The sequence below is a fragment of the Nicotiana sylvestris genome, chromosome 1 (genome assembly GCF_000393655.2).
Source record: "Nicotiana sylvestris chromosome 1, ASM39365v2, whole genome shotgun sequence".
NCBI lineage: Eukaryota > Viridiplantae > Streptophyta > Magnoliopsida > Solanales > Solanaceae > Nicotiana > Nicotiana sylvestris.
Window position 1 is genome coordinate 44,047,042 of NC_091057.1, and position 27,749 is coordinate 44,074,790.

Below are 27,749 nucleotides of genomic sequence, written 5' to 3' on the forward strand. Positions count from 1 at the left end.
ATATGGAGATTGTAGCTATAGCACGTTAATAGCCACTTAACTATAGTGATTTCTGAAAATTCCTCTTTGTTCTAAGTAGGGTTAACTTTTAAATAATTATGTAATATTTTTTCAAATGCAAATCGAATATACCTATATGTATAATATAATTTTCTGATGAAGTGGGTTAATATAAAGCCATTTGATATCATGTAGGTCCGCTCCTTCGCATAATCACTTAAATAGCTGTTCGCTCAATCACTTGAACTAAAAAATCTATATATACCGGCTAGAAAAAATAAATGATAAATCCAGCTGGATATTTATATAAAAATTTCAAATTAATTCGATCAAATATTTGTTAAGGCGTGTAACTCGATAAGTAAAGTAAGTCGATATACATAGATTGTTTTGTCATTCACTGCTCGTTTGGTTGGATGGACTATTGACATAATCATGGTATAAGATTTGATTTTAATTTATTCAACGTTTGATTTGTCTTTTAAATTATGTATAGCTAATCTTGGTGTAATCTACTACACCAATTGATGTACCATTTTATACCAATATCATATGGTATAACAATATCATGGTTAAGTTGTACATGGATATAGTATTTAAAATGTCAAAACTATCCTTGTGATCTCCTCAAATTCTTTTCCAAACACTTGTACAAATTTAAATTAAATATAAGTTTAAGTTATTACACTATACATTTAATTTTTAATATAATGAACTAAACACTTGATAAAAATAATTGCTATATTACGATCTCTGCATAACTATGATAATCAAAAGTAGTAAAAGTGTAAAACTACGAAAACTAGAAAGTAAGGGGTCTTCCTGTAATTTAATGAGTAAGAAGTTGGTGGTCTCAAACGTAAATATCATCAGCTAAAATCGCACTTCTCGCGTTAGCTCTCTCTCCCTTTCTCTCAAGCACATAAGCACTCCGACGGCTACCGTACACCGTATCACTCCACTCCGGTGAGTCCATCGTCCGTCCGCTGGATACGGCGGAGCTGGTCTTTTCTTTCTTCGATTTCATTTGCAAGAAATTCAATTTTGTTTTATTTTATTTTTTACCGCTGTAATATTTTTATATTCATTTACAAGTGCAAATATCTGAGATGCATATATGTAATGTTAATATTATTTTTCTAGTTCTTATTCGTTATAATTCGTCGAAAATGATTAGTCTGTGGGAATATAAAGTATAGTAAAGTGAGATTTTTGAGATTAGGGTTTTAGGAGTGTTTGCATTGGTAATAATCTAAAGCTTAAGCTATCTCGCTTATTGGGATATGCTAAGTTTGTATATTCAAAGTTTGAAGCATTTACTTTAATTGATTTGTTTGTGAGTTGCTTTGTCTTTGGCTTGCTATGCTAATTGGAAAGCAAAAGGAGTTCCACTTTTTCTTGTAAATGGATGTGAATTAGGAAGGAAATGAGGTCTAATAGATGAATCATCAGCGGTAATGATTGCTTTGATCTGTTAACGACAATGTGCCCCCAGGCTTAGTTCAAGTGCCAAAGGTTGAAGAACTTGTGATTTAGATCGTAGGTTCGAGTCGGGGCCAATGCGAACTAAGCCTGCTACTTAACTGAAGAAGAATAGAGGGGCGGGCCCATTATCGCCAGTTTTGAAGGCTGTGGTTGGTCCTAAGGGTTGGCCCCCTAACGGATTTCTCTGTCAAAAAAATAAAAATAAAAATAAAACAATTTCTCTAACGGGAATGCAATTTTGTGTTTAGAAATGCGAATGGTTTTTTCTTTTGTTTGCAATTTTGCATTGGGTAATAGAAAGAGTTCCGTGATTTGGTACGCTTGCTTCTATTCCCAATGGAAGCACAAAAAGAAAGGAGAGAAAAAACAAGAGGGGGGGCTCTTTTCTAACTTCTGTTTTTGAGTGGTTTCTTTGTTCTCTAATTTAGTTTGAAAGAAAGAAAAAAAACCTTCCTTAGTATATGTTGCACTTCGCAATTCTAGCATGTCTCTATGTCCCACTGCCATGCCATCACCTATCAATTGGGCATGTTTGCCAAAACTTGTAACTAAGCTCTGTTGACTCTTAGAGCTCCTTCTATTACTGCTTTGAGGTGTTAGAAACTATTGATTGATTGCTCTCCAATTGGAGTGTGTTGTTTGGAGATTACTCTTTTATTGATAAGGTTCTACTATTTTTATAACTATGGTGTCCGGGTCAGCTTGTGTACACATCGACTAATTCTACCAGGTACCTGCTACTCTCACCAACACAAGTACCGGATAACTATATCTATCAAGGCTTGGACAAATGGGAAGAAGCCTGCCTAATATTTTTGTCTCGCTAGGGTTTGAACCTGAGACCTCATGGTTACCAATCCACTTCATTGACCACCAAGCCACACCCTTGGGTGCTACCCTTTCTACATATAAGGGAGAAACAAAACTTTCTGTAAGAGCTTTGAGGAATATAGGAATGATATTCTTCTTGGTCTAACAAAAGTATTATTCTTGATCAAGGTCGCTTACATGTGATTCTATGCCTTGAGTTTGTTAGTAGACTGCTTGATTTTCTCTCTTAAGTCACCTGCAATTATGTGGATGACTTTCTTTTTCTCTGATCCAAATTCCAGACTCAAAAATTACTGATCTCTGAATTTATCAAAGAGCATCCAAAATGTCTAGAAAAGGACTGATGGAGCAGGACCTAAGCAAGTTGGATGTAGCACAGCTGCATCCACTTTCACCTGAAGTCATTTCTCGTCAGGCTACAATAAACATAGGTAAACTAATGATTGTTGAAGATATTATCTATTTTGCATTCCCTTATTCTGTATATTGGAGTGCAGTGGTATTCTGGTTTTTGTCTTTTTTTAACTATCTTTTTCTGGACACACTTTTATACGTTATTGGAGTTGGTGTTGAAATTTTATTCCTTTTTCTAGGTACCATTGGCCATGTGGCTCATGGAAAGTCAACAGTTGTAAAAGCTATATCTGGTGTGCAGGTATATCTTTATTTCAGAGTTTTATTGGCGTTCAATTTAAGTGTAGACCAACTTAAGTGTAGACAGTTTTTCCCTTTAGTTCATAAGACTCCTGTTGGATGTGACTTGTGAGCTCGTCCCTTTTCATCTGCTTCTTAGTTGAATACAAATCATATGTCGATTTAATAAAACATGATAGCATCTCTTAATTGTAGATAACCTATTACGAGTATAACTGGTTGATGTTGAATATTGCCAAGTTAATAATGTTTCTTTTTCTACATTTATGTAGTTCATCAAATTCTGGTAAAAACAATTCGTTAGTAGGGTTTCTCATTTTCTTCTGTTTCCCTTTTATCTTTGTTTCTGTCATTGTGAAGAAATAAACTCAATGTGTTGTTTCTTCATTTAGCATGGTAAAGTATACCATATAGCTTAAATTGCTGCATGAGATGGATCCTCTTTTAGTAATGGGAACTTAGGCTAGATGAATCAACTTTTGAGATCCTTGATGATGTTCTTGTTTTTGTGGCTTGTTCATCCTAGTGATTTGTTTGAAATGGTGATCTTCAAGTCCTTAGTTCTATCTAATCTTCCTCTTACTGCTTGCATTCTTAGTAGTACCATATGTATTCGTAGTGTTGTTTCTTGATTTAGCATGGTAAAGCATACCATATAGCTTAAATTGCTGCATGAGATGGATCCTCTTTTAGTAATGGGAACTTAGGCTAGATGAATCAACTTTTGAGATCCTTGATGATGTTCTTGTTTTTGTGGCTTGTTCATCCTAGTGATTGGTTTGAAATGGTGATCTTCAAGTCCTTAGTTCTATCTAATCTTCCTCTTACAGCTTGCATTCTTTGTAGTACCATATGTATGCTTAAAGGGTAGTAACAACAGTTTTTATAAATAGAATAATGTTTTACACATATTTGAAAACGCTAAGAACATGTTGCATTTGGGTGGTTGGTTCTTTGCTATGGAAAGGCAAAGAATTTTCTGTCAAGGCATGTTATTAATTTGTTGCTGAATATGGGAGGAAATCATGAAAACTGGCCATATATGATAATCAGGATGGGTATTGCTCCTCCAAGAGTTGTCTGTTTTACTTGAGAATGCAACTCATGGTGCTTGCCTTATTCAGGAGCTTATTATTTTACAGTAGATGCTTCTTATGTGTAGAAGTTTATTTTGGTATAATCAGTCATCAGATATGGGAAGTATTCTCTACTGGGATGCGGTACCTAGCTGCATTTTCTTGAACATCCGGCTAGAGAGAAATGATTGATGATTTTCTGGAAAATTGAGCACATCTCTTATATAAAACTAGATGTTTGAAGAGTCTTCGTATGTGTTATAGGAAAATGATTATATCATATAGTTTCACTGTTAGATCTATTGCGTTCCTTCAATATCTAGAAGGAAGAAATCTTCTCTTTTGCACTCTCTTTGTACTTTCTTTGTACTCATTAATAAAATTCATACCTTCTCATTAAAAAAAGGCCTTTGCGCAGTGTCATACTCTATTTTACTTGAAAATAACAATTAATTATTCCCCTAAATTCTGCAGACTGTTCGTTTTAAGAATGAGCTAGAGCGTAATATTACAATTAAGCTTGGGTATGCTAATGCGAAGATATACAAATGTGAAGATGAGCGCTGTCCTAGACCCATGTGCTACAAGTAAGCTCTTGAATTTTTGGGAAAATTGTTCTTTTGCTTCATCTGGTTTGTTGTGAGTTGACAGAAATCTTTTCAGGGCATATGGAAGTGGAAAAGAAGACAGTCCCATGTGTGATGTCCCTGGTTTTGAGACCTGCAGGATGAAATTGCTGAGACATGTGTCTTTTGTTGATTGTCCTGTAAGTATCTAACTTGCCAATCTACTGTTCAATCTTGCTCGTATTCTTAAGTTAATCTACAAGGTGATAAACATTTGTTGTATAATTGCATTTTGAGATGAATATACCATAGAATATCTTAGCTATCGTGATTCTGGAATAAAACCAAAATGGAAGTGTCAAAAAAGTCTTTCGGTGGATCATTAGTGCTTTGTTTGTAGGGAGCTTCAGCTGTGCTGCCAATGCTTGATTGTTCATGCAGTGAGAGCTCAAGTTCCTACTTGATCTGACTTGCATTTTGAAGAAGTCTAAGAATTCCGAGATTCTTCCTATTTAGGGAGCAAGTTTTTATTTGGCTGATTTTATTTAAAGAATCATTGGTGAAGCCCATCTTAGCACCTTGAGCCCTTCAAGTTTCGAAGGTGCTTATTGTATTGTCGCTTTGACTGAAAATCCCTGCATATATTTGATGGCTTTGGGCTTTGAGTACTGAGCCTATGCGATTTGTCAACATAAAGTTGAGTTTATCCTCACTTGCCCATGTTTAGATACTATCCTCTTTAAGCATAAGGATTTAGGCCAATGACTTGCTTCCATATCATTAAATAAAAGGCAAAATTTTCATAGAAGGGAATCCATATTTTTGTTGCACATTACCATTGCTGCATTAAAGTAATCATAGTGAAGATGTCTAAGCATCTCCCTGCCATCTCATGCTGTATCTTGCAACTTCTTGATATATAATTATCTTCCTTTAGTAGTTGTGTATTTTCATCCACTTCTGCTGTGTCTTCACTGTTCATTTCTGAGTGGACATTTTTAGTACAACAAAAGACTTGATTGAAATTGTAAAGGTGTAAAAATTTCCCCTACATTTGGTATCATGTCAGTTCTTTAGTTCATCGTATGATTAAATTTAATTGTCTATAAGCCATATATTATTTTTAGCGAGTATGCATTTATACTATGTTTTTTGATGCAGGGTCATGATATTCTCATGGCTACCATGCTTAATGGAGCTGCCATTATGGATGGAGCATTACTTCTAATTGCAGCCAATGAGAGCTGTCCCCAACCTCAGACTTCTGAACATTTGGCTGCTGTTGAAATTATGCGCCTCCAACATATAATAATTCTTCAAAATAAAGTTGATCTTGTTCAGGAAAATGTTGCCATCAATCAGCATGAAGCTATTCAGAAATTTATTCAGGTTAGTGGTATATGCTATTGGTTAGCCTCGCGCCGTCTCTATGCTTGATATGTGAAGCTATATCATGATACTGTACTTCAACACTATTTTCAGGGAACTGTAGCAGATGGTGCTCCAGTTGTACCAATCTCCGCTCAGCTGAAGTATAACATTGATGTTGTCGCTGAATATATTGTGAAAAAGATTCCCATTCCTGTGAGGGATTTCACTTCACCACCAAATATGATCGTTATTCGGTCGTTTGATGTTAATAAACCTGGTTTTGAAGTTGATGACATCAGAGGTGGCGTTGCTGGTGGCAGTATTTTAAAGGTATCTTTCTTGTTTCCCTAAACTAGCTATTTGCTACAGCTTGCAGTATCTTTTTGCCATAAGAACTTTGTGTTCGACCCAACAGACTCTTGTTTTCATCATTTTACTGTAGTTTGGTGCTTGTTTTGACCTGGACACGAAGAAAATCTCATTGCAGGGTTTACATATTTGAGTCAGTAGTTGAATTCTTTGTGCAGGGTGTGTTGAAGGTAAATCAATTGATCGAGGTTCGTCCAGGTATTGTTGTCAAGGATGAGAGTGGCAACATTAAATGTACCCCCATATATTCAAGAATCGTGTCATTGTTTGCTGAGCTAAATGAACTACAATTTGCTGTACCTGGAGGCCTAATTGGAGTTGGAACAACCATGGATCCTACGCTGACACGTGCTGATCGATTGGTGGGTCAGGTTCTTGGGGAGGTTGGGTCACTTCCTGAAGTTTTTGTCGAACTAGAGGTAAATTGCTTGTTCCAAACACTTCAGAAGCCTATGGAACAACTAAAAATTACCTTTGTATACAAGTTTGTAACGGTTATTTGTTCTAAAGAATTATCATATCCTTTTTCTAATTTATTGTTTTTGAATTAACTATAGTTTATTAGGCTTGCTTGTTAGCTCCAATTAATTGTTTAAGGCCCACACACTTGCATATCCTTAATTGAATCTGGTGTTACTCCTTTGAATTGCAGGTGAATTTCTTTTTGCTCCGCCGTCTTTTGGGTGTGAGGACAAAGGACTCGGAAAGACAGGGTAAAGTTTCCAAGTTGGCAAAGGGAGAAATCCTTATGTTAAATATAGGTTCTATGTCAACTGGGGCTCGAGTGGTTGCTGTTAAAAATGTGTTCGCGAAACTGCAGTTGACGTCCCCAGTGTGTACAAGCAAAGGTGAAAAAATTGCTCTTAGCCGGAGAATTGAAAAGCACTGGCGTCTTATTGGTTGGGGCCAAATCCAAGCTGGTATTACTCTTGACGTTCCACCGTGCCCCGTCTAAGTGAGTCGGATTACACAATCAATTACTAAAAGGACAGATAAAGTAGTGAAACAACATAAGACGGTATTAGATGTGGGAAGGCAAGCAGTTGCTGGGAACAATCTTTGCTAGGTGGAGGAGAAAACATTATTTGGAATTTTCGATACTTTATAATCTGCGATATTTTACATTTCCTACTGAAGACATGTTTCTTTCCCCCTCTTTTTCCATGCCTTGTTCGAGTGGTTGTACCTTGTAATTCATTAGGTCGGGTTGATAGTAAAATGAGTTCTATTGGAGATATTGAGCTTGCGGCAGATTTTGAACCAACTTGTATTGTCCGTTCAAGTTTATGGACTAAAGTTTTTTAGCATGTCTGCCACCAAATGCAGAGACTTGCTTAGGCAATTTTGGTTCGTGCCATTGATTATGGGCAGAATACATCGACGCCCCTTAAAGTTGTCCTTACTTTTCGCTTAGACATTCTATTTTGTTCCATCTGAACACTCCAATTACAACTTAAATGTGTCATTTGGACACAAAATTCAGAGACACCCAAACACAGAAGGTGCGTGTATTTCACACACCGAAGTGACGAATATGATGAGGACACGTGGATTTAACTTAACCCCACTCGTCGTCGTCTTCCCAACTACCCCTCACCGGAAAAATTAATTTTCGGCCATTTTCCCCCCCAAAACGCAGCAGAAAACGAACACAGAGCAGAAGGAATACATTACTAATAAAATCATTTACAAACAAACAAGAGCAGCAAACGAAGGGAAAACACCAATGAATAACCAATTTAGATCCAACGTAAATGAACAAAAAATGGGGCTTAGTCATAACAACAAATGAACAGAAGTATGAAGGTTGCCGGAAACACCAAAATTCCACTAAACCACAAAGTCGTCGGAAAACAAAATTCCGAGCTGATTAAATAATGGTGGAGTTTCACCATATGTTTTTAGATCTATAATCTGTAGACAAAAATAAAAAGAAAAAACGAGGAGAAGACGACACCGACGTATAAGGGTCACCAAAACTTGTTATTTCCTGCCAGATCTGCTCGAATCTTGCCGCATCTGGTTAAGATTAATATTCAAGTCACAAAATTTAATTGTTAGAGCAAAAAGCGAAACTTCGTCGGGAAAAATAAAGTTTCGTCGAACGAGTGGAAATGAGAGGGCTCTTGCCACTGTTCCTGTTCGTGCCATCCTGTGGTTGCTCACATGGTGGAAGATAAATAGAAAAGATGAGGTTGGCAGCTAGCGGCGCTGCTACTTTTTCGGCTAGAATTGCAGCGCCAATCAGATCTTAAAATTGAGAAGGAAAATGAAAAGTTTATGATGGTGGCCAGATTTAAAGGTGGTAGTGGAGGTGTGCACAGATCTAAAGGAGGATACAGTAGTAATTAGCATGAACAAATCTAAAAACAATTTGGGTTAAGAAGATGACCGGAAAATTTTCCAGCATAAGCTATACATTTTCCGATAAGAAGTGTGCGGAGATTGTTTTTTTGAATGATTTCACACACTTGAAGAATATGAGAAACACTTGCCATGTCAGCATATTGTGTCTAAATGACACATTTAAGCTGTAATTGAAGTGTTCAAATGAACGGAATTAAGATGGAGTGTAAGTGAAAAGTGTAGTGCTGCCATGTCAGCATATTGTGTCTAAATGACACATTTAAGCTGTAATTGAACTGTTCAAATGAACTGAATTAAGATTGAATGTGTAAGTAAAAAGTGTACACAACTTATGTATTCTGCCTTGATTATAGTACACTATCTTCTTCGTCTACAAAGTACCTAAGTTATTGAGTAACCGCAAATTGTCCATGACACGGTCGATCATTAGCCTTATCATAAAATGTCCTAAAGTTATGGCTAATAATTTTTTTGAACTTAAAAGTGTCGACGGTGGTGGACTGGTGGTATACAAGTGGACGATTGCAGAATATTTTAGACCACCACTATAAAATCGGAAAAAAAAATTGATTTCGGGATGTCTTTTAAATTGTACTGATGTCGGAACTAAGACTATGGTCGTGGATCATTTGGACTCTGATTTGGAGCGGAGGGGCGTTCGGTGCTGGAAGTTGGTTTAAGTTGCTCCAAGCTGTTAAATGACCAATTTGCTTTTTTATTTTGGTCTGAAATAAGTGTCAATTTATATAATCAAGAAAAAATTGAATTTGTTTTTCTAAAATTATCCTTATGTGTGTATTACTAAAAGGTCATTTACTCCTCACATTTGAGAAGAGAAGTAAGTGCTACTATAATTATGGTGCAACATTTAATGAAGGGTAGTTTAGTCACACTAACTATTTTTGTTTAGAATTTACTATTTCCTTAAGACAAAATTACACAATAATGCATTTCATTAGTGAACCTTGCACTATTTTAGCCCAATTACAAGTTTGCAAATGTGTAGCCAAATATCAATAAGACCTTTTCTTTTAGACAAAATTACACAATAATGCATTTCATAAGTGGACCTTGCACTATTTTAGCTCAGTTACAAGTTTGCAAATGTGTAGCCAAATATCAATAAGACCTTTTCTTTTACCATTTCCTTTAACTATAACAACTTGATCTTTTTTTTCATCACCTACCTACCGTATTGTAGCTCTCTCCTCATTTTCACCCATAAATATTTAATTTAATTAATAAAAAAGTATCATATGCAAACAAAAATCAGTTCCCTATTTTTAGTGTAACCATTGATCGAGACACTCAGTCAACACTCATTCATGCCTTCTCCCATAACCAATATTTCTCCGAACTGTTTTTTTTTGTTTTCTTATTTGTGTATCTTTAGGCGTGAAATATCCGTGAGTTTTTATTCTCTTTTTTCTCTAAGTTTATACATACCTATCATAACTACAAAACGCAAAATCAAACGCGAAAAACCTATTTATACAATATTATACATTATTATACAATGTTACACACTTTTATACAAAGAGGTACATTATGTATATAGTTGTATAAAAGTATATAAAGATGTATAATCACAGTAGTAAAAATATTCGTGATACAGTATGTATATAGGTGTAGAAGAAGAATGAGAAGAAGAAGAAGGAGGAGGAGGAGGAGGAGGAGGAGGAGAAGAAGAAAATATGAGAAATTTACTAAATACATGTAAATAATGTATCAACCTTGTATAAAATAGTGTATAAGAGGTGTTTATACACTTTATATACTATTTATACAATATTATACAAATGAATCCTATCAATGGAGCTTCACTGGTTCTTCTTCTTCCTTGGGCATCCTCTGAAATTTAACTCAAATCCGGCATAAATCTACTCCAAATCACTTGAAATTTAAGTTTTGAACTCATGTTGATAATTCCAATCAATTGGGCCAACACCCATTCCAAACAACTAACAAATCAGAAAACCCATTCTGAAATCGAATTTTTGAACCATAAGTGACAAAATTAAAGAATAATGCACTTCATAAGAGATTATCATCTTTGAATCTGGAAGAAATATTGAAGGAGAAGAACAATGGTAGAAAAATTTTGGGGTGCAAAGGTGTGACATGGGAAGAAGATGAACGAAGAAAAAAAAGGTGGGCAAACTAATGAAAAGTAATTTTCAGGTTATGTATAACCTGGGCTACACTGGGTAAGGGCTCCAAACGTGGACCATTTTCTGATGGGTTGTTGGGCCAAGTGACAAGGGGTGTAATTCTCTATTTCCTTAATGGGTGTGCTCAAAGCAAATTGGTCACTTATTATGGACCGGAGGGAGTAATTGAAAAATAATTTCAGTTTCCAACAACTTAAATTTACAAAAAAGTAAAAAGAAAAAAAAAAAAGCTTGTGCAAAATTAGTGTATTCTTGTGCTTTCAAAGATTATAAACATGTCTCGAAAAATTCTCAAGTAATTTTGTGAATGAAATTCTCTCAAAGATCCTGTCAGATAGAATGGGGATGATTCTACGGATGTTCTCCATAGTTATGTATGGATCATCACTCTCAGTCATAGTAAGATTAAGTTTTTTAACACTTCATTCATTTCTTCTTATCTTGTTTTTTTTTTTCATTTTAATTAACAGTTTTGCTATTCATACACGTAGAGACAAGTTATAGGCCAAAGAATGTGGAGTACATGCCATTGGCTCTCGCTCTTTGTAGCTCTGTCATGCGGTTCATGGTTTACCTACGCCCTCCTTGGTAGAGATCTATACATAGAAGTAAGGCTGGCAAACCGGCCTAAACGGACCTCGTGGGCCCGTCCTATGTAGGCCCGTGCTTAAACGGTCCCGTGCTTCATGAGCTTTTGGAGGTAACCGAATCAAGACCGGGACCACGAACTAATGGTCTCGAACTAAGTGGGCCGGTCCCGGACCTATGTGGGCTTAAGTGGGCCTGGACTATTTTTTTAAATTTTTTATCTAAGACAATTTCTTATAAATTATATAGCTTATATATATATATATATATATATATATATATATATATATATATATATATATGGGCCCAGTCGGCCTATTTTTTTTTAATTTTTTTTATCTAAGGCAATTTCTTGTAAATTATATTATATAGTTATGATTTAAAATTTTTAATTCAAATTTAAAAGAAAAAATATTGTAAAAAGATATTCAAAGGAATGCGTTATAATTTTTATTATTATGACATTAATAAAACATGGCCCAATCTTTCTTAGCCCCCCCTCCCTCCCCAATGGAATGAGCACAACCAAGGTGCTAATGCCACCATTGAGAAGAAAAAGAAACTAATCAAAATGTGCCAAAATACAAGTTACATATTAATTTTACATAGTATCTCTTACAAATTTCATAAATCCATCAAGGTTCGGAGGAATTTTCGTTGGTGGTGGCGGAAAAGAAGCTTGTTCATCACCGCTTCTGAGCGAAGCTGCATCCTCCGCAAGTTCAGCTAGCATTTCTTCGTAAGCTTCGTCTACCTCTGGTTGTGATTCAGCAAGTCCAAAATTTTTTCGTTCCGAACGGATCCAATCTCTGAAAAGTACTGATTTTTCCAAGCTCTCCCTCATAGATGCTCTATAATCACCGAGTTGAAGTCTTGCTTGACTGAAAGAGCTCTCAAATGCCACTATTGAAGCTTGAATGGTTAAAATGTCTCTAGCCATCCTTGAAAGGATCGGAAAGTATTTTCCTTTGTCCTTCCACCATTCCAAAAGATTAAATGAGCCGTCGGGATTTACTTCCTCAAGTCCCTGTGACAAATAAACATCAAGCTCATTTAGTTGTGAACAATCACTAGTGCTACAACCTTGAGAACCCCTGAATTCGGTCCAAGCAGTAAATGCTCTTAGTCCTGCATTTCTTTTAGATGATTGAGAACTAGAAGAAGAAGGAGTTGGAACATTTGGTCTAACATTATCTATTGCAATTTGATAAGCACTATAAATAATTTGAGCATTTATTTTAATTAAGGCTTGTGCGTCCGAAAGTGTAGACAACTCCTCATCTTCAAGTACTAAATCATTATAAATAGATTGATACCAATATTGAGGACCTCCTAATTTCATAGTAGGATTTAACAAGGCATCAATGCCATAAATAGGGGGAATAAGGAAAAAATATTTTTAAATTTCTTTCTCATAGAATCAATAGCTTCTTCATAAATTTCCCCACCCTCTGAAAAATAAGCAAACAAATTTGCAAGTTCTGCAAGATAAACTAAATAATTTGAAATAGTAGGATAATATTGCCCAGAAAATTTATTTGTAGCAACATGAAATCTTTCTAAAAAATCTACAAGCATTTTAACATTAGCCCAATCCGCATTTGTAAGGTGCTCATCATCATCATCATCACTTACATGAGCATTAAACATTGAGTTTATGGGGTTTCTATATTCATATGCAACAACTAAACTTTCCTACATGTAATTCCATCTAGTTGGACAAGGTTTATGAATCTTTCTTTCTCTTAGGCCAAATTCATCATATCTTTTAAAATATTCTCTAAGTCTACTTCTACGGTTTGAATAAAAAAGCCAGTGAAGAGCCATTTTAACCTTTTCAATTTCAACATTTAAAATTCTCATACCCTCACCCACAATTAAATGGTAAATATGACACATACATCTAACATGAAAAATGTTACTAAATGTAGGATTTAGTGTAATGGTAAGCTAGGCTACAACATTAGTATTACTAGTAGCATTATTCATTGAAATTGACATTATTTTATTACTAATGCAAAAATATCTACAAATATTCGTAACAGTGCTAGAAATAAACTGCCCTGTGTGACGTGAATTAATTATTCTATAAGTAATAATGCGCTTTTGCATTATCCAATCCTCATTAATCTCATGACTTGTAACAGTAAAATAATCACAATCATTATCATCTATATCAATATCAATAATAATAGCAACATGACAATTAATATGAGTAAATAAATAGCGCAAATATTGTTCATATTTATGTTTATATTTATAAATATCGCTCTTTACGGTTGTGCGAGGCCATCCTTTATAAGTAGGATTAAAAATTCTTCTAATATAATGAACAAAGTGAGGGTTAGAAGGAAAACTATAGGTTAAGCACATAACAGTAACCATTTTTGCCAATTCTTCCCTATCTTTTCTTGGGTCATAATATAAAATACCACCGGTAACAATGTTAATTCCCGATTGAAATTGATTTGAACCGATACTAGGGTCAGGCTGACTAGGTAGACTTGTCCCCCCGGCCGCAGCTTTCATTTGATAATATTTAGCTTTATCTTGAGGGTGTATCATTATGTGTTTCCTCAAACTTCCCGTCCCCCCCGAGTAACATAGTTAAAAGCTAACTTTTTGCCACAAATTTTACATTTAGCTTTATTTTTTTCTTTTATTTGAAAAAAAATGGCCAAACAAGAGACGTTTCGGCCCATTTAGAAGGTTGTCTAGAAAAAGTAGGGGTAGTAACAAGGGGGTTAACCGGGGCATCATTTGGATTAGTTGGGTTAACTTCTGCAACAGGACTAGTGGGTTTATCGTCATCTGGTTGCGTTTCATCTAAATTTATTTTCTACTCATCTTCTTCATCAATAGTTGGATTACCATAAAGAGAATGCATATATTCATGATCTAAGTGTTCATCACCTCCAACATTATGCACATATTGACTCTCAGTAAATTATAATAAAGTATGATCACTATCAAGAATAGGAGCAGGTGGAGGGCGAGTATGGAGTTTGGGTAGGGGAGCCCGGGGAATTAGAGGAGGAATAGATTGGCCACTAGATTCACAACTCTTGGATTTTTTCTTATTTTTACTAAATGTTTTTTAAGGAATATGCTATCTTAATTAATTATAATTATACAAAGCAAATAAAACAAACAAAACTATAATATTAAAACTAAAGAGTTAGAACGAGTTTACCGAATTGACGAACAACTTGTTGAAAATTAATTATCGTTGAAGACTTGAATACTTTAATTCACCAACTTTACTATTTTTCACACAAATTGCAACAATAAAGTAACCAATTATAGAAGAAAATTAGAGAGAGATTGATGATTTTGCGAGAAAAATTAAAGAATGAAGGGGTATTTATAGCTGAAAATAGGGAAAAAGTGTAATTATAAAAAGTTTGGGGGAGGGAGGGTTAAATGACTATTTTACAAAGTCCAAACAGCTATTTTTTCGGGCCAACGACCATATTTTAAACCCCCCAACAGTCAGAATTTTTTTTTGGATTTTTTTTAATTTAATAATTTAGCCGTTGGGACCGTTTGAGCCCGTTTGGGACCGGTTGAACCGACTCACTTAGGACCCGGTCCTGAGCCCAAACGGTCCGGTCCTAACGATCTTTTTGACGTAACCGGTCCACTTACAGGCCCATCTACTGGTCCCGGGCTTAAATAGTTAGGCTCGTTTAGGCCCACTACCTTAATGGGCTCGCGGGCCTGAGTTGATCCCAGGCCTAATCGGCCCACGTGCCAGCCTTACATAGAAGTATACATCTCCCTCCTTTTCCAGCTTTAATTTAAGCGAATAAAAAATCTAGAAAAATAGAGAGATAGTACACTTAACATCTATGAATAAATCCCTTCAAGGAGAGCACAAGTAAACCAAAAACATAAGATAGAACTACCACACGACGATACATACTGATGTAAAGAATTTAATCAGTAAAAAGACACTACTTCAAGGAGCAAAAATAGTTATAGTATGGTATATTAGAATATTTTCTCCACAAAGCAAATATTTAGATGCCTCATTTGTGAATAAGGACAACAAAGAATTTAGAATTTTCCATATGATGATAAACTGTGAAGAAGAAACCATGGTATAAGTTTATGTTAAAGGGAGAGTTATGACTCTTCTACTATTTTTTAAGAGGTTATGTTTCACACACCTTTTGTACATGTATTTTGTTATTGGATATTAATATATGATGTAGGATATATGTTGGAAATTAAATCAAGATTAATTAGTATTCTTAAGTTATCTAGGATTTGGTATTTACTAGTTTATTTAATTTATGTCTAATTAGGATTCATAGCCCAAATCATGTAGGAATAAGTTTTCTAGATTATAGTCAATTTTGGTTTTGTAGTATTATAAATAGGGGTGTTACTATATATTTTCTATTGTAGAGAGGTAACTACGACGTAGAGAGATTCAAGAGTTTATGAGTTGTGAAAAAACCGTCCTACCAAGTTCTCTCCCTAGTTTAATAAATTTCTTCTATATAGCTTTTGCTAAATTTCTTGCTTGTGTCTAAATTGTTCTTTGGGGTATTTCAATCCTTTCAAATTGGTATCAAAGCCTGCGCGAGATCATGTCAGAGCTGGTAGGAAATCCAAAAAAAAAAAATGGATACTCTATTACCTAATTTTCCTATTTTTGTGTTTGAGGGCAAAAGTAATTTTGAAACTTGGTATTAACAGATGATTTTTTTTAAGGATATTGAATTATGGTCCGTCATTGATGAATGATTTGAGGAACCCCTAGAAGGCACAACATTGACGGGTGATGCAGCTATGCAATTGGAGAAGAAAATACATTTAGATTATAAGGTACATTACTATCTCGCCATCAAAGTCGATTTGTATATATCTAAAAAATATTTGTATGCAAAGTCATCAAAGGAGGCTTGGACAATCTTGGTGAAGTCATATCGAAAAGTTGCTGACATAAAAAAGGAGAAACTGCAAGAGTTTAGGAGTCAATTTGAGTTGGCTCATATGGGACCAACAGAGTCTGCCAAAGAATTTTTTACGAGAATTGAAGAAATAGTCAATGGTCTAAGGATCAATGGAGAAGTATTGTATGAAGTTAAAATTGTTGAAAAAGTATTGCAGTCTCCAAGTTTAAAGTTTAACAACAAGAAAGTTATTCTTGAGGCTACCAAAGATCTTAACACTCTCGGACTTGATGATTTAGAAGGTGAATTGTTGACATATGAGAGATCACTAAATCAACAAAAAGATGAGACATTGGAGGAGGCATCACGAGAAAAGGATGATCAACCAAAAGAAAAAGAAGACACATCAAATCCGGCGAAGATAAATCAAGAAGGCCAAAATTCTGAAACAGAGGAAAAAATAAGAGAAAGTACATGCAATTTTTGTTGTAAAAGAGATAATATTGAATGCAAAGGAAAGTCAAATAATATTCAAATTGATCTTTCAAAAATTCATTCGATTGATAAAAATGCTGATTTAGTTGCAAGGGATGCCAGCCCAAATGAGGTTAGTATTTCAAAAGAAAAGTTGTTTGATGGTATTGAAGATGAACCAAGTAATGAAAGAAGCAAGATGGTTCATCAAGAGAAAGTTTCCAATGATCCACCCAAGTTTGAGGCAGAAATAGCTTGGGGTCCAGAACCACAACAACGCATGATTATAGATATCGAAGATAAAATAAATTTTATGCCATTGTTCGAGATTACATGTTTCAAGGAGCAAGACGAAATATCTATTGGTGGCATTAATCTACAACCTATTCAATTGGAGTTGAATGGGTGTACAAGTCCAACTACAAAGTAACTAAAGAAATAGATGATTTCAAAGTAAAGAAAAATTATATTGATGATATTTTGAAGGGATTTACCATGGTTAAAGATAAATCATATATGGCCAATATTGAAGGAAAACTGATGTTAACTAAAGACGATACTCGCGACTTTGTTGATGCAACATATTTTAAGGAATTGGTGGAGAATCTAAAGTACTTGACTTCTACAAGGCTTGATGTTACTCATTGACATGCTCAAGTTTGAAGATCTTGGTTTAAGAGAGGCTGTTGGAAATTAAACCAAGATTAATTAGTATTCCTAAGTTGCCTAGAATTTGGTATTTACTAATTTATTTAATTTATGTCTAATTAGGATTCATAACCCAAATCATGTAGGAATAAGTTTTCTAGATTATAGTCAATTTTGGTTTTGTAGTATTATAAATAGGGGTGCTACTACATATTTTTTATTGTAAAGAGGTAGCTACGACGTAGAGAGATTCAAGAGTTTATGAGTTGTGAAAAAACCGTCCTACCAAGTTCTCTCCCTAGTTTAATAAATTTCTTCTATATAGCTTTTGCTAAATTTCTTGCTTGTGCCTAAATTGTTTTTCGGGATATTTCAATCCTTCAATATACACCCAACCCCACCCTTAAGGTGACTTTGATTAAAAAGGAGTACCTCATTTGTTAGATATATATTATTCTTTGAGTAAAATAATAATATTACAAAATTAAACACTATTTCAGAGACATGGTTTAGTAAAAATAAACAAAATTTTCATAAGCTTTACATTTACTTTGAAGTCCGTATAATGTGGATTTGTGTACATAAGACATGATAGGTTTGCTTTCACAATAATTTTGCTCTTCATTCTGTTTATATGTGCAAAAGGCATAATCAGTACTTGGGTTGACCATATTCACTATCTTGTACCAATCTCAACTTGATAAAGTTACCACCAAATTTTCATGGCAGATAACTCACTTGTGGACACTAATGCTAAGTTAGCGTTTGGACATATATTAATTGAAATTTGAATTTTTTTTAAACTTGGGCTGAAAAATAATTTCTTTAAAGTTGAAGTTGTGTTTGAACATGCATTTTACTTGAAAAAAGTTGAAGTTTTGTGAGTGAAAGAAAAGATTTTCACCCAAAGCTGGCCCAAAGTAGTTTTTGAAAGTTGGATTTTTTTTTTCTTTCAAAAACTAATCAAATTTCATGAACAAATAGTGTTTTCAATTTTTTTGTGAAAAAATATAAAAAAAATCTGTCCAAACGGGAGCTAAATACATAACTAAAGCATAAATAAATGAGTAAATTTGAATTGGCGAATGTCATGATCAAATCTACTCAGATAAGAAAAGTACAAATTGTATTTTTGTTGGCATAGGACATACATTAGTGATCAGTAGATTAAATGATATTCCTTGACTTGATTAACAGACAATTGTTCCTTACTTGTTCTCCTCTTCATCCATTATATCACTAGGTGTTCTGTTCTGCCATTTGTTTCCGTTAGACACAAAACGAAACAACCACATATTGCTATGCCTACACCAAAAGAAAACCACTTGTTGCTCCGACCAACTGCGATGAGCATGGGACTGAAGGCTCCTTCCGAGAACCATCACTTGTCTCACCATTGCCACAGCCGAGTTCTTCACACGTCAGGAGAAGTTCCAACGTGTAGATCAATAGAATGCTAAATGATATACACGCGCTAAAATATGAAATCAATCCAACCCCTATTTGCCATACTTTGAACTTTCCTCCCTCAATTATAAAACAACCTATGCTATAAAGTCCAGGGGCGAAGCTGTGTGGGGTCAAGGATGGTCACCATTAGCCGATTTGATAAAAATATAGACTTTGAATACTTTTATTGAATTTCCTAGCTTTGCTACTGATAAAGTCTACTTAGCACAGTAAATCCTAGTAGGGACCCTTCTTACTAAGTTTCCCCATACGGAAAAGAATCAAGATGGAAATTTGGATAATGCATTCAATGTTGAGGTTCTAAACTTTGTTTAATCAAAGCAAAAACTCTTCTCTAGTACACTAATTAGCAAACAATAATGTTATTTCCTTGCTTTCCTCTTCCTCCATGGTATATCACTAAGTGTTCTGCCTTTGGTTTCTGGCAACCACACAACAAAAAGACCGCATGTTACTATGCTCAATCCAAATTGGTTACCGTATAAGATAATGTCTGTCTCATCATTGCCATTGCTGAGTTCCTCACACATGTAGGAAATAATTCCAATGCATAGATCAAGAGAACATCAACTGCTGTACAAGCACTGAAATATGAAATCAATTCAAGTCCCATTTGCAACAACTTGAAGTACTTGTCACCTTCAACACCCTATGCAAGAACTCTATGTACCATGCAAGGACCAAACACATTGATGTGAGATATCATTGGATTCGAGAAATGGTAGATGATGAATCTCTAAAAGTCTTGAAGATTTCTACAAGTGAGAATCCCGCAGATATGCTGACCAAGGTGGTACCAAGGAACAAGTTCGAGCTATGCAAAGAACTTGTCGGCATGCACTCAAACTAGAAGACAGTGCTACCTCCTCTAGATGAATGAGACTGGAGGGGGAGATTGATGATGTCCATCTCATTGAAGAAGTATTAGGCATGTGCCTAATAAGAGTTTTCTTTGGTTTGGTAGCCAACCTTGTTGACTTGGTTTGGTTGGTAGCCAACCTTGTTGAATTAGTTTGGTTTGGTAGCCAACCTTGTTGAATTTCTTTGGTTTGGTAGCCAACTTTGTTGAATTGTGAAAAGTGTGTGTAAATTGTCAAATATTGTAGGCTTTAGAGGGTGAAGCTTTGGCTATAAAAGGAGAGCTTCAACTCTCATTTCTTCACACCAACAAAGAGAGAAAGAAAGAGTGAGGTTTCACAGACAAGGTATAAGAAAATAGTCTGTGAGGAAAATAGAGAGTGAGCGATATTGTAGTGAGGTGGGAATATCAAAAGAGGGTTATTTCTTTTGAGTGTTGTAGTGGTCTTTGGAGTATTTATCTCCGACCTACAAAGTGTAAAATTCCTTACTATAGTGATATCAGTTGCTCCTCTCGGGGTCGTGGTTTTTTCCCTTATTCAGAAGGGTTTTCCACGTAAAAATCTTGGTGTCATTGTTACTCTTTTATTCTTGTTAATTACCGTATCTCGGTGCTACATTATTATTCCGCTTTATTACCGTGAATATTATTTTGGTAAGGGGTTTATTCCCAACAACTGGTATCAGAGCACAGGTTCTGCTCGTTCACTGAAATACTATTCACTGTCGGTAGTACTATACTTGGTGAAAAATAAAAATGTCCGGAGTAAAGTACGAGGTAGCAAAATTCAATGGAGATAACGGTTTCTCAACATGGCAAAGAAGGATGAGAGATCTGCTCATCCAACAAGGATTACACAAGGTTCTAGATGTTGATTCCAAAAAGCCTGATACCATGAAAGCTGAGGATTGGGCTGACTTGGATGAAAGAGCTGCTAGTGCAATCAGGTTGCACTTATCAGATGATGTGGTAAATAACATCATTGATGAAGACACTGCACGTGGAATTTGGACAAGGTTGGAAAGCCTATACATGTCCAAAACGCTGACAAATAAATTGTACCTGAAGAAGCAGTTATACGCCCTACACATGAGTGAAGGTACGAATTTTTTGTCACATTTAAATGTGTTTAACGGACTAATCACACAGCTTGCCAACCTCGGAGTGAAAATCGAGGAAGAAGATAAAGCCATCTTGCTATTGAACTCGTTGCCATCTTCGTACGATAATTTGGCAACAACCATCCTGCACGGTAAGACTACTATTGAGTTGAAAGATGTCACATCGGCTCTTCTACTCAATGAGAAGATGAGAAAGAAGCCTGAAAATCAAGGACAGGCTCTCATCACAGAAGGTAGAGGCAGGAGTTATCAAAGGAGTTCGAACAACTATGGTAGATCCGGAGCTCGTGGGAAGTCAAAGAACCGATCCAAATCAAGAGTCAGAAATTGCTACAACTGTAATCAACCAGGTCACTTCAAAAGAGATTGCCCAAATCCAAGGAAGGGCAAAGGTGAAACCAGTGGCCAGAAGAATGACGACAACACAGCCGCCATGGTGCAAAATAATGATAATGTTGTCCTCTTTATAAATGAGGAAGATGAATGCATGCACCTATCAGGTCCAGAGTCGGAATGGGTGGTTGACATAACAGCATCTTACCATGCCACACCGATAAGAGATCTTTTTTGCAGATATGTAGCAGGTGATTTCGACACAGTGAGAATGGGTAACACAAGTTACTCAAAAATTGCGGGGATTGGTGATATTTGTATCTAGACAAATGTTGGATGCACATTGGTTCTAAAGGATGTGCGTCATGTACCTGATTTGCGGATGAACTTGATCTCGGGAATTGCTTTAGACCGAGATGGATACGAGAGCTATTTTGCAAATCAAAAGTGGAGACTCACTAAGGGATCATTGGTGATCGCAAAGGGAGTTGCTCGTGGCACGTTGTACAGGACAAATGCAGAAATATGCCAAGGTGAATTGAACGCGGCACAAGATGAGATTTCTACAGATTTGTGGCACAAAAGAATGGGTCCTATGAGCGAGAAGGGATTACAGATTCTTGCCAAGAAATCACTTATTTCTTATTCCAAAGGTACAACGGTAAAACCTTGTGACTACTGTTTATTTGGTAAGCAACATAGAGTCTCATTTCAGACATCGTCTGAAAGAAAATTAAATATACTTGATTTAGTATATTATGATGTTTGTGGCCCAATGGAAATTGAATCAATGGGCGGTAACAAATATTTTGTTACTTTTATTGATGATTCTTCACGAAAATTATGAGTTTATATTTTGAAAACCAAAGATCAGGTGTTGCAAGTTTTCCAGAAGTTTCATGCTCTAGTAGAAAGAGAGACGGGTCGAAAGCTAAAGCATCTCCGAAGTGACAATGGAGGTGAGTACACTTCAAGGGAATTTGAAGAGTATTGTTCAATTCATGAGATCAGACATGAAAGACAGTTCCTGGAACCCCGCAGCACAATGTCATAGCCGAGAGGATGAACCGCACCATTGTGGAGAAGGTGAGAAGTATGCTTAGAATGGCTAAACTACCTAAGTCATTCTGGGGTGAAGCAGTTCAGGAAACCTGTTACTTGATCAATAGGAGTCCATCAGTTCCGTTGGCGTTTGATATCCTAGAAAGAGTTTGGATCAACAAGGAGGTGTCCTACTCGCATCTGAAGGTGGTCGGTTGTAGAGCTTTTGCACATGTACCAAAAGAGCAGAGAACAAAGTTGGATGATAAATCTGTTCCCTGCATATTTATCGGATATGTAGATGAAGAGTTCGGGTACAAATTGTGGGATCCTGTAAAGAAGAAGGTCATCAGAAGCAGAGATGTAGTCTTCCGAGAAAGTGAAGTTGGAACTGCTGCCGATATGTTAGAAAAGGCGAAGAATGGTATAATTCCTATCTTTTTTACTATTCCTTCTACTTCTAACAATCCCACAAGTGCAGAAAGTACGACCGACGAGGTTGCCGAGCAGGGGGAGCAACCTTGTGAGGTTATTGAATAGGGGGAGCAACTTGATGAAGGTGTCGAGGAAGTGGAGCACCCCACTCAAGGAGAAGAACAACCTCAACCTCTGAGGAGATCAGAGAGGCCAAGGGTAGAGTCATGCAGGTACCCTTCTACAGAGTATGTCCTCATCAGTGATGAGGGGGAGCCAGAAAGTCTTAAGGAGGTGCTGTCCCATCCAGAAAAGAACCAGTGGATGAAAGCTATGCAAGAAGAGATGGAATCTCTACAGAAAAATGGCACATACAAGCTGGTTGAACTTCCAAAGGGTAAAAGACCACTCAAATGCAAATGGGTCTTTAAACTCAAGAAAGATGGAAATGGCAAGCTGGTCAGATACAAAGCTCGATTGGTGGTTAAAGGCTTCGAACAAAAGAAAGGTATTGATTTTGACGAAATTTTCTCACCTGTTGTCAAAATGACTTCTATTCGAACAATTTTGAGCTTAGCAGCTAGCCTAGATCTTGAAGTGGAGCAGTTGGATGTGAAAACTGCATTTCTTCATGGAGATTTGGAAGAGGAGATTTATATGGAGCAGCCAGAAGGATTTGAAGTAGCTGGAAAGAAACACATGGTGTGCAAATTGAATAAGAGTCTTTATGGATTGAAGCAGGCACCAAGGCAGTGGTACATGAAGTTTGACTCATTCATGAAAAGTCAAACATACCTAAAGACCTATTCTGATCCATGTGTATACTTCAAAAGATTTTCTGAGAATAACTTTATTATATTGTTGTTGTATGTGGATGACATGTTAATTGTAGGAAAAGACAAGGGGTTGATAGCAAAGTTGAAAGGAGATCTGTCCAAGTCATTTGATATGAAGGACTTGGGCCCAGCACAACAAATTCTAGGGATGAAGATAGTTCGAGAGAGAACAAGTAGAAAGTTGTGGCTATCTCAGGAGAAGTACATTGAACGTGTACTAGAACGCTTCAACATGAAGAATGCTAAGCCAGTCAGCACACCTCTTGCTGGTCATCTAAAGTTGAGTAAAAAGATGTGTCCTACAACAGTGGAAGAGAAAGGGAACATGGCTAAAGTTCCTTATTCTTCAGCAGTCGGAAGCTTGATGTATGCAATGGTATGTACTAGACCTGATATTGCTCACGCAGTTGGTGTTGTCAGCAGGTTTCTTGAAAATCCTGGAAAGGAACATTGGGAAGCAGTCAAGTGGATACTCAGGTACCTGAGAGGTACCACGGGAGATTGTTTGTGCTTTGGAGGATCTGATCCAATCTTGAAGGGCTATACAGATGCTGATATGGCAGGTGACATTGACAACAGAAAATCCACTAGTGGATATTTGTTTACATTTTCAGGGGGAGATATATCATGGCAGTCTAAGTTGCAGAAGTGTGTTGCACTTTCAACAACTGAAGCAGAGTACATTGCCGCTACAGAAACTGGCAAGGAGATGGTGTGGCTCAAACGGTTCCTTCAAGATCTTGAATTGCATCAGAAGGAGTATGTCTTCTATTATGACAGTCAAAGTGCAATAGATCTTAGTAAGAACTCTATGTACCATGCAAGGACCAAACACATTGATGTGAAATATCATTAGATTCGAGAAATGGTAGATGATGAATCTCTAAAAGTCTTGAAGATTTCTACAAGTGAGAATCCCGCAGATATACTGACCAAGGTGGTACCAAGGAACAAGTTCGAGCTATGCAAAGAACTTGTCGGCATGCACTCAAATTAGAAGACAGTGCTACCTCCTCTAGATGAATGAGACTGAAGGGGGAGATTGATGATGTCCATCTCATTGAAGAAGTATTAGGCATGTGCCTCATAAAAGTTTCTTTGGTTTGGTAGCCAACCTTGTTGACTTGGTTTGGTTAGGTAGCCAACCTTGTTGACTTGGTTTGGTTAGGTAGCCAACCTTGTTGAATTTCTTTGGTTTGGTAGCCAACTTTGTTGAATTGTGAAAAGTGTGTGTAAATTGTCAAATATTGTAGGCTTTAGAGAGTGAAGCTTTGGCTATAAAAGGAGAGCTTCAACTCTCATTTCTTCACACCAACAAAGAGAGAAAGAAAGAGTGAGGTTTCACAGACAGGGTATAAGAAAATAGTCTGTGAGGAAAATAGAGAGTGATCGATATTGTAGTGAGGTGAGAATATCAAAAGAGAGTTATTTCTTTTGAGTGTTGTAGTGGTCTTTGGAGTATTTTACTCGGACCTACAAAATGTAAAATTTCTTACTATAGTTCCTCTCGGGGCCGTGGTTTTTTCCCTTATTAAAAGGGTTTTCACGTAAAAATCTTGGTGTCATTGTTACTCTTTTATTCTTGTTAATTACCGTATCTCGGTGTTACATTATTATTCCGCTTTTATTACCGTGAATATTATTTCTGTGGGGGTTTATTCCCAACATTTTTGTTCTATGACATAAATCCATTGAGGGGATTCACGAACAAAGAAATGGACTAAGAACGAGTAGAAAACTGCAGGGAGACAAGTCCAGAGATAAATAAGTCTCCAGGAAGATCCTCTGGTTATAAATGCAATGGCTGGTAAAGTAAGAAATCCTATAGTGAAAAAAAAGTAGCCAAGGATCCCAACTTGACTTTGCCATTGATTTGTGACAAGCTCTGTGGCCAAGACAAGAGAACTAGTGCCAATTGTAGCTCTTCCACATCCAGAAAGAAACCTCAAGAATGAATACATCCATATGTTGGTAGAAAAAACAGTAACTGTTCCACTAATAGACATGAAAGAACCAACATGTTTTTCCTGCCAAGTGAAGAGTCAGCGAAGGTAGTGAGAAGGAAACCTCCTGTAAGCAGATGCACAACTAGAGTGTCAAGAGTGGATTCAATTGAATTAACCAATCAGTGGCGGACCCAAGTGGTGGCTAGCGGGTTCAACTGAACCCACTTCACAAAAAAATAATACTATGTATATGTATAAATTAGAATTAAAGTTGTGTAAATTTTGTATAAATATTTATTTGAACCCACTTGACAACTACTATTTTACGACTAAAATTATATACTTCTAAGATTGAATCCGTTTGCACAAAATCCTGGGTCCGTCACTGTAACCAATCATGCATATTTAGCATGTAATATAGATATATATGCAGAAAATCTTGATAAGTAGTATAAATATTACTCCATTCCTTTTGTTTTATTGTGAAAGAAGAAAGAAAGAGTTTCAAAACTTATAGTTGTTGGACTAAAACGACCCAAAATAATACTCTTAACATTATGTGATATTATTTGTTTTGGGTCACGCCCCCACGGTTTTCTCCAAAAGACCTCGCATCATTAAGAGTATCCAACTCTTTATAAGTAGCTTTTTTGCTTTTCTACTTTGCAGGTAAGACTTTGTTCATACATATCCAACAGTAGTCTTAGTTCTTAATTATCCTATGATATTTCTAGGCTATGAAATCATGTCATTAAGGTTAAATGATAAGGTTAAAGTTAAATCATTTCGAAGTATAAAAAAATGAAGTACTCCTTCTGTTCCAGTTTATGTAAATCTATTTCCTTTTTGGTCCGTTCCAAAAAGAATGATCCCTTTCTAAATTTGATAACAATTTAGCTTAAACTTACAATTCTACCCTTAATGAGAAGCCTTTATAACCACACAAATACTCTGGGCCCCATTTTGACTTGTTTAGGATCACAAATTCCAAAAGTCTTTATTTTTTCTTAAACTCCGCGCCCAGTCAAACAGGTTCACATAAATTGAAATGGAGGGAGTAATATTTTTTTGAAACAGACTAAAATAGAAAGAGTTTATCATATTGAAACATAATTAAACTTTTAGATGAGATGGACATCACATAATGTCAACATGAGAGCAGGCAACGTCTTAGTTTCTATTCTCACCGCCACCTATTATCAAAGACAATTTTCACGTGTTTGGCCCATAATAAAGAATCGGTTCGACATGCAGGTTCCATAATTAAGAAATTAATTAAATGTCTAAGCTTTTAAATATGGTGGTCATATACAACTTCAACATGTCATGTAAAGTGAAACTGGTAAATTCAAAACAATGAACCTATTAAATTTAAATTATGGATCCATGATATTTACCAGTAAGACGTCCCATGAAGAAGGAAGAAGCAGGAAGACCAGTAATAATTGAACCATCACACTGTAAAGACCACTCTGAAATAACTGAAGTATGAGCTGCTAAATCCCATGCCCATGAATCCTTTGGAAGATTACAAACATTCTTGTTGAAAGAGTTGCAGTCTGATGAAGAAGAAGAAGAAGGAGGAGGAGGAGATGTGCAATGCCAAGATGGCTGTGCATCAGTGAAAGCACTTATGAATGTTTGTTGAACATCGAAAAACCATGCTAAAGAGACAAGGATGGCTTGCAAGAACTGAGCCCAATTTCCAAATTCATCTCCCTGCATAATGCACCTTTCTATTATTGGCCAGCTTAGTGATGGTTCAACCATTTTTCTTTTTTGGAGATTATTTGGAGACTTGTATATGAAATGGCAAAATGGTATGTCAAGTTTTTGCCTTACTTTTCTTTTTCTTGTTTGGTCTGTTTCTAACGGGAACCAACTGCTTTTTTATAATCTATTATGGGCCCGTTTGGCCATTAAAAAAAGTTTTTTACTTTTTTTTTTCTCCGGAATTAGTGTCTTACCATTAAAATTTCAAATTTCACTTAAAGTTATTTTAGAATATTTTAAAAAATTTAAAAACTCCAAAAAGTTATTTTTCAAACTTTTTGCTTCAAATCACTCAGAAAAAATCAAAACCAGTTCCAAATTGTATTCATGTCCAAACATAATTCTAATTTTCAAATACCATTTTTACTTGAAATTTTTTTCCACTTTTATCTCCGAAATTTCATAATTCTTATGTCTAAAAGGCCACTAAGAATTGACGGGAAAGGAAGTAG

The 27,749-nt window shown here is 35.9% G+C and overlaps 1 protein-coding gene and 1 pseudogene across 1 annotated transcript; one reads left to right on the forward strand and one right to left on the reverse strand.

Annotated features, from left to right (window-relative positions):
• Positions 1-858: 858 nt before the first annotated feature.
• On the forward strand, positions 859-7,694 carry LOC104240632 (eukaryotic translation initiation factor 2 subunit gamma-like). The gene is made up of 9 exons (XM_009795495.2): positions 859-966; positions 2,598-2,747; positions 2,910-2,971; positions 4,521-4,633; positions 4,710-4,812; positions 5,774-6,001; positions 6,095-6,313; positions 6,511-6,771; positions 7,005-7,694. Exons 2-9 carry the CDS (start codon positions 2,642-2,644, stop codon positions 7,305-7,307), a joined length of 1,395 nt encoding a protein of 464 aa, XP_009793797.1. The 5' UTR covers positions 859-966; positions 2,598-2,641; the 3' UTR covers positions 7,308-7,694.
• Positions 7,695-18,772: 11,078 nt separating this feature from the next.
• On the reverse strand, positions 18,773-27,382 carry LOC104235745 (organic cation/carnitine transporter 3-like; annotated as a pseudogene).
• Between the last annotated feature and the right edge of the window lie 367 nt (positions 27,383-27,749).

What these genes read in the sequence shown, in the direction of transcription:
- LOC104240632 (XM_009795495.2), top strand. Translation starts at nt 2,642, where the DNA reads ATGTCTAGAAAAGGACTGATGGAGCAGGACCTAAGCAAGTTGGATGTA. An exon ending in TGTCTTTTGTTGATTGTCCT is followed by an intron (nt 4,813 to 5,773) that starts GTAAGTATCTAA and finishes TTTTTGATGCAG; the next exon opens with GGTCATGATATTCTCATGGC. An exon ending in CTATTCAGAAATTTATTCAG is followed by an intron (nt 6,002 to 6,094) that starts GTTAGTGGTATA and finishes CACTATTTTCAG; the next exon opens with GGAACTGTAGCAGATGGTGC.